Genomic DNA, 5,807 nt, shown 5'->3' with positions numbered 1-5,807 from the left:
TTCTTCCCACTGCAATATCAGAACAGTGCAGGGAAAGTCATAAATATAGGACATAAAACAGCATCTATGCATTCATAAGGAGTGGATTTGACATTACAGTCTTCTTTAGAGTTGCACAATAAGTTACTCAATTAGAATTCTAATTAATTAAAATCGCATATTTTGATACCAATAGCCAAAAGTGTGATTCCTTTCTGTTTTTCTTTTTCAAACAGATGAAGTGTGCCAGCCAGAATAGCGAAGGAACTGTTGGTTTGTTGACTTACCCTGTGCTTCAAGCAGCAGATATTTTGCTGTACAAGTAAGAGGCAAATGTGAGCCCATGGGGAGTGTCCATTCAGCTGCATTAGAATGAATGTTCATCAGGTCAACATTCTAACTTATTGAGTGAGGGAGTTGGGTTTGATTAGATCAGAAGATTGGAAATGGATGACAAATTCTCAAGTGGCTGGTTGAAATCTACCTGGGTTAAAAAGCAACTGACAGGGCTGTAAAGAGAAAAAGCTGGTCACTTGAGAATAATTCTTAGGGAATTGTAACAGATTGATGTTTACATATTACATTCATACACATATATATAATTTTTTAAGTAGTTATGCTTTATTTTATGCAGTATGCTGTAGAGGTACTCAAATTGTATGTAGTGTAGGCCTGTTCATACTGCTGAAAAAAGGTGAGTAATTGACCACACATTTTAGTGGCTGGGCTGGTTCGGTTTTCCTTGTGGTGTACTGTGTTCTGCAGTGGACATACACCCTAACGAGGGGCTGGGGACTCAGCATACCTAAGCCTATAGCCTAGCTGACAGAACTTGAAGTGCATTGTCATGACTGGTTGTGTTTCGTAGTATTATTTAAACTGTGTCAGGAAATAAATGTTAGAGATGATGCACTATGTATTAACTGTTTTTATGTTCTGAGCATATGTGCTTTTTGGCATTGTTCTGAATAGAAGTTGTATTTGTTGGGACAGAGAAGTAATACAGAACTATGAGGATGGGGACTTTAGGACAGAGTAACCAAGATTAGCCAGTTGTTAATTCAGAAACATGTATCTAGAGAAATTTAATCATAAGTGATCGTAGTAGAGGAGAGCAGAACTGTTAGAAAACTAGTAGATGATATTTCTAATTCACTTGAATTTTAGCTGAAAATAATGGGAAGCAGGCAAAAGTCAGAATGAATTTGAACATTATGATCATCTTGGCAGTGAGGCCCATTTGATTGTCAAGCAAGGGTTTAATTTAGGTGAAAGGTGTAAGGGTGAAATTTAAATAATTTTATCAGAAATCATCTTGTTTTGATTGAGCTCAACCATGTATGTCTCTTCCATATGTAATAAGATCATGTGATTCATCTTTCCTTAGTAAAGGCAGTGATTTGTTTACTACTCTCTGTATTAGCAGCAGACTGTCCAGACAGAGCACAGAACAAGGAAGTAAAAGGAAAAAAATATGTCTTTGAAGAAATTTGACATATCTTTAATAAGAAATGTTTTAATGTAAAAAAAAAAATATAAGGAACAAGAATTAGGGGAAAATGGAAACACAGGAAGGAAATGGCAGTCATGAAGAATAATCTAGAGCTGGAGGAAGGGCAGAAACGGTACTAACTCAGATTAATTGAGGATCAAAGAGACAGGAAAATGGACACAAGGTAAATATATGACAGAAAGGAGTAAAAATAGCAGTAGAACAGAAAAATATTTTTTTAAAAACCCAGCAGGGATAAAGGCAAAGAATCATGCAGAGGCATTTATCGAAATAATGTGTTTTCTGTTTAGTGGCAAACTTTGTGAATATGGAACCATTTTGGCATATGGAAACATTTGTTTTGACCTGCTTAAAGTATATTGATTATGGTAACTGATTTTCTCTCTGTTAGTTATAGGCCACTGTGATTTCCTATTGGCTACTGTAACTGTTTTTAAGTTCTCTTGCTGACTGTTTGGTGGGGAACAAAGGTGGACAAGTTGATTCCTGGATGTCAGCCCAGTAATTCAGAATCGGAAGGAAAGAGTACTATGTTGAACTGAAATTTTCTGGGAATGTAAAAGATGCATAGTGAATTTCCTTGCTCTGGAACATATCCAGGATTCGGAGCTGAATACCCCACTAGCCTTAGTAAAAAAATCTGCTGGGGGATGGGAGAGTAATCAAAAGCTGGCAAGACTTCAAGTCTGCCTCATCTAGAAGAATCATGCGTTCTTTGCAAGTATGATTAACTGTGGGAAAGAATTGCTGGGGAAAATAATGGATTCTTTACCTCCTTGTGTCCTCTGATGCAGATTGTGTTTTCCTCCAGAAGTATATTCAAGCCATTGAGCTCAATGCAGAAGATCAAATGGTCCTTTGAACCTAACAGTTCTAATCTACTAATGATAACACTTGTGACAAAAGAAGCACTGGCCCACATGATATTTATACAATGGTGACCCTTGAGGAAGAACCACTCTCTTCTTTCCTTCCCTTGATAAATCCTTAGTACTAACTTCTCAACAACAGTTATGTTTTCCTGAGACGTGACATGACAAGGGGCTTGGCTTTATGCCTTGCAGATCTTTCTTACTTTGTTCACACACTATAACACGTGCTCTTTGATCTCTAAAGAGACAGCAGGAGATACTACAAAAACCTTTCTTGGAGCTGAGTATAATGAGTTGCTCTTACAGGTAGCTTTACTATATATGTTTTCACAAAGGACTATTTGAAGATGTTCAGTTCAGCACAAAAAACAGACTTATCCTGGGATACATTCAGTTTGGGATCATGTTCCCACAGTGCCTATATCTAGCTGGGATTGAGTGCTTGGCTCAATCTGGCCCTCAGTCATGGCAGAAGCTGTGACAGTCTTGAGTAACATTTCAGCAGAACCAGAGAGCTTTGCTGAGTTTCCTGTATCTGTCTTTTATTAAAAGGTCAACACATGTTCCTGTTGGAGAAGATCAAGTCCTGCACCTGGAACTAGCCCAAGATATAGCACAACATTTCAACAAGAAATATGGAGAATTCTTTCCTGTGCCCAAAGCCATTTTAAGTGAGCTGGTCTTGGTTATTTTTTTTTCCCCTTCACTTCAGGGTTGAAGATGGATTTCAATATTGTGGAAATAGTTTCAGGGACCAAGAAAAGGGAACAAACTGCTGCTAAGGGAGTGGAAAATTAAAAACTGACAACAAGAGACTAGAGGCTGTGAAATTGAACTCCCAAGATAGACATAAGGCTTCACAAATCTCTGGTAGAGGAATGTATGTGACGTCTGGTATTCTAGTCCCGGGGGCCAGATGCTCTCTGCTGCTGCCAGTCAGCCTTTCTCTGTAAGTACTGGACTTCTTAAGAGTAGGGTCTCTGTTCCATGTTGCCAGTTCAGGAGACATGAATGCAACAAGGCAAGAGACGTCTAGCAAGCAGAATTCTTCAATGGCCGAGTGGTAGATGTTTGCGTTAAGTATCCTAAACAGCCTGTGGGTTTATTGGTACGTGCTCAGAATTTTTTAAGGGTGTTTAGTATATACTTGCATGTTTCAGTGCAGACCTCTTACAGACCTTAAGACTTTCCAGTTTTGATCTTAGACTCAGGGAGCTTTATAAGGAAAATCTTCTCAGCCATTTTTGAGCTATAAGGTCACAAGTTGGAGAGTTAGGAGGAGTCAGATGGTGCAAATGATGTCTGTTAAGAAACGTGAAGAATTGGGCAAGGAAGAAGCATTGCATCTTTGTTGTAAGTAATGCAGAGGAATGCACAGCAGAGACCTTCACGCCCAAAATAGCAAGGAGTTATCACCTTGGAGAAGACAGATGCTAATAAACCTTTCTCAATTTTCAAGCTTCAGTGACAAAAATGGTGTTAGACCGAGGATGGAGCTCAGAGAATACTAGGTACTGCAAACTCTAAAGTTTCTAATGAGCAGTTGAATACTAAGCACTATAAGAGGAGCTCACTGTAGCCTATGATGCAGGTGAGACTGTTTACCATTAAATAAAAAGCTCAACTTGGGAAAATAAGAAAGAATGTTTCACTTTGCCACTTTGCTCATGGAAAGTATTCCTTTATAAGTTCACAAGTATATGCAAGCCAAAAAAGTATTCTAGATGAATGGAGAAGCTGGGGACCTATTCAGACTCACTAGCTATAAGCAATTGAATTACTTGGACTCCTTCAAATTTATGGTAGAGACTGTTCCAAAAGGTGATTCAGAACGGTGCATTTTCAGGGCAGTTTGAATTCTATGCTGGAAGAATCCTTATCCTTTCACTGAGTACAAAGACCATCTATGAGGACTGTGCAGGTAATTTAGTTGGCTGTATTAGGTGTCTAAAAACAATTGACGTGAGTACTCTCTAAATGAGTGATACTTTATGTGCTCTGTGAATGATGTGTCTTGGTGAAAGACTGAAATAGTTTGGGTTGATGCTGTTAAAGTGCATCACAATATTTCCCTGATGCTACTATTCTATTTCATGTGCATGCATCTTAGCAATTTGTACAATACCCACTCCTTTCTTATCTGAACAGTGCTTTACCTCTAACAGAGCTGGTTAATGTTCAGTTGGAGAATTTTAGGTGACTCATAGAATCAACCAGATTGGAAGAGACCTCAGAGATCATCGAGTCCAACCCTAATAAATGTCTTTATTGAGATTTAGAAGAATTACCAAGAGATTTGGTGGGGAGAGTTTCTTGAAGTAAGGAGATTAACTGTTCTGGGATTCTCTTTTACCAGTGGATTTAACCTATTTCTTCACTGTTACAGAACTTTTCAGTAATGTGCAGTCCATGCTCTCTAGGAAACTTGTCCTGGTGCCAGTAATACAAGGGAGGAGAAATTTTCAGGGAAAATCAGCATGTTAGCTACATGCTAGAATATTAAAGTCCCATAAGAAGTTTCTGCTTAGTGAGGATGGCAGAGATGGAGCAGGTTTCATTCACTTTATGGGAGGAGAAAGGTGGCTTCTTAGAGTGACAGGGAAGGCATAAGGACTAAATAGAGTGTACGTGATTGTGCTCACAACTCATTTTTCAGCAAAGATAAACAGAGTTTCATAATGTTGCTGCAAAGTGTTCTTAGCAGTTGTCATAAGAAACCATTGTTTGTGTTCATAGTTATTCCTTTTTTTTTAAGGTACAACAAAGAAAGTAAAATCCCTCAGGAATCCGACAGTGAAGATGTCCAAGTCAGACCCACAGAAGTTAGCTACAGTTAACATAACAGACAGTCCTGATGAAATAGTGCTGAAATTTCGCAAAGCTGTGACTGACTTTACTTCTGAAGTGACCTATGATCCAGACAGTCGCCCTGGTGTCTCCAATCTGGTGTCTATTCATGCTGCTGTAACAGGGCTCAGCATTGAAGAAGTGGTGCACCAAGCCACCGGTCTTGACACTGCTCACTACAAAACAGTGGTAGCAGAGTCAGTTATTCAAAAATTTGCACCTATCAGGAACGAAATCAAAAAACTCCAGGAAGACAAGTTCCATCTGATAAAGGTTTTAGAGGATGGAGCAGAGAGAGCCAAAGAATTGGCTGCCCCCATCTATCAAGAAGTAAGAAGACTTGTGGGATTTCAATAGAAGCTGCTATGTAGTTTCAAGGACTTTTGTATCATGGGACAGATATTTTGTTATTTGTAACAAAATCATTTCTTAATTATTAATCTTTTTGGTTGGAAATAAATGCTTTTTTTTTCTGGAAGATTCAAGTAGAACACTCAAGGTGATTGCATTAAAAAATGTGCAGGAAGCCAGATATTTCCAGTGGAAACAGCATTAAGCTTGGCTTGGATAGTCAAAAGAGGGGGGCCAGAAGCAAT

At 38.7% G+C, this 5,807-nt stretch overlaps 1 protein-coding gene across 1 annotated transcript; it reads left to right on the top strand.

Moving 5' to 3' along the window:
• Positions 1-215: 215 nt before the first annotated feature.
• On the top strand, positions 216-5,568 carry WARS2 (tryptophanyl tRNA synthetase 2, mitochondrial; the record flags this gene model as incomplete). The annotated part of the gene is made up of 3 exons (XM_009078734.1): positions 216-301; positions 2,917-3,035; positions 5,120-5,568. Coding segments are annotated over 3 exons (654 nt in total), but the record flags the coding sequence as incomplete, so codon positions are not given.
• Positions 5,569-5,807: the final 239 nt, after the last annotated feature.

Source organism: Acanthisitta chloris, unplaced genomic scaffold, assembly GCF_000695815.1.
Source record: "Acanthisitta chloris isolate BGI_N310 unplaced genomic scaffold, ASM69581v1 Scaffold4097, whole genome shotgun sequence".
In the NCBI taxonomy this organism is placed as follows: domain Eukaryota; kingdom Metazoa; phylum Chordata; class Aves; order Passeriformes; family Acanthisittidae; genus Acanthisitta; species Acanthisitta chloris.
The sequence above is the reverse complement of the archived record's forward strand: the minus strand, read 5'-3'. Positions and strand labels throughout refer to the sequence as shown.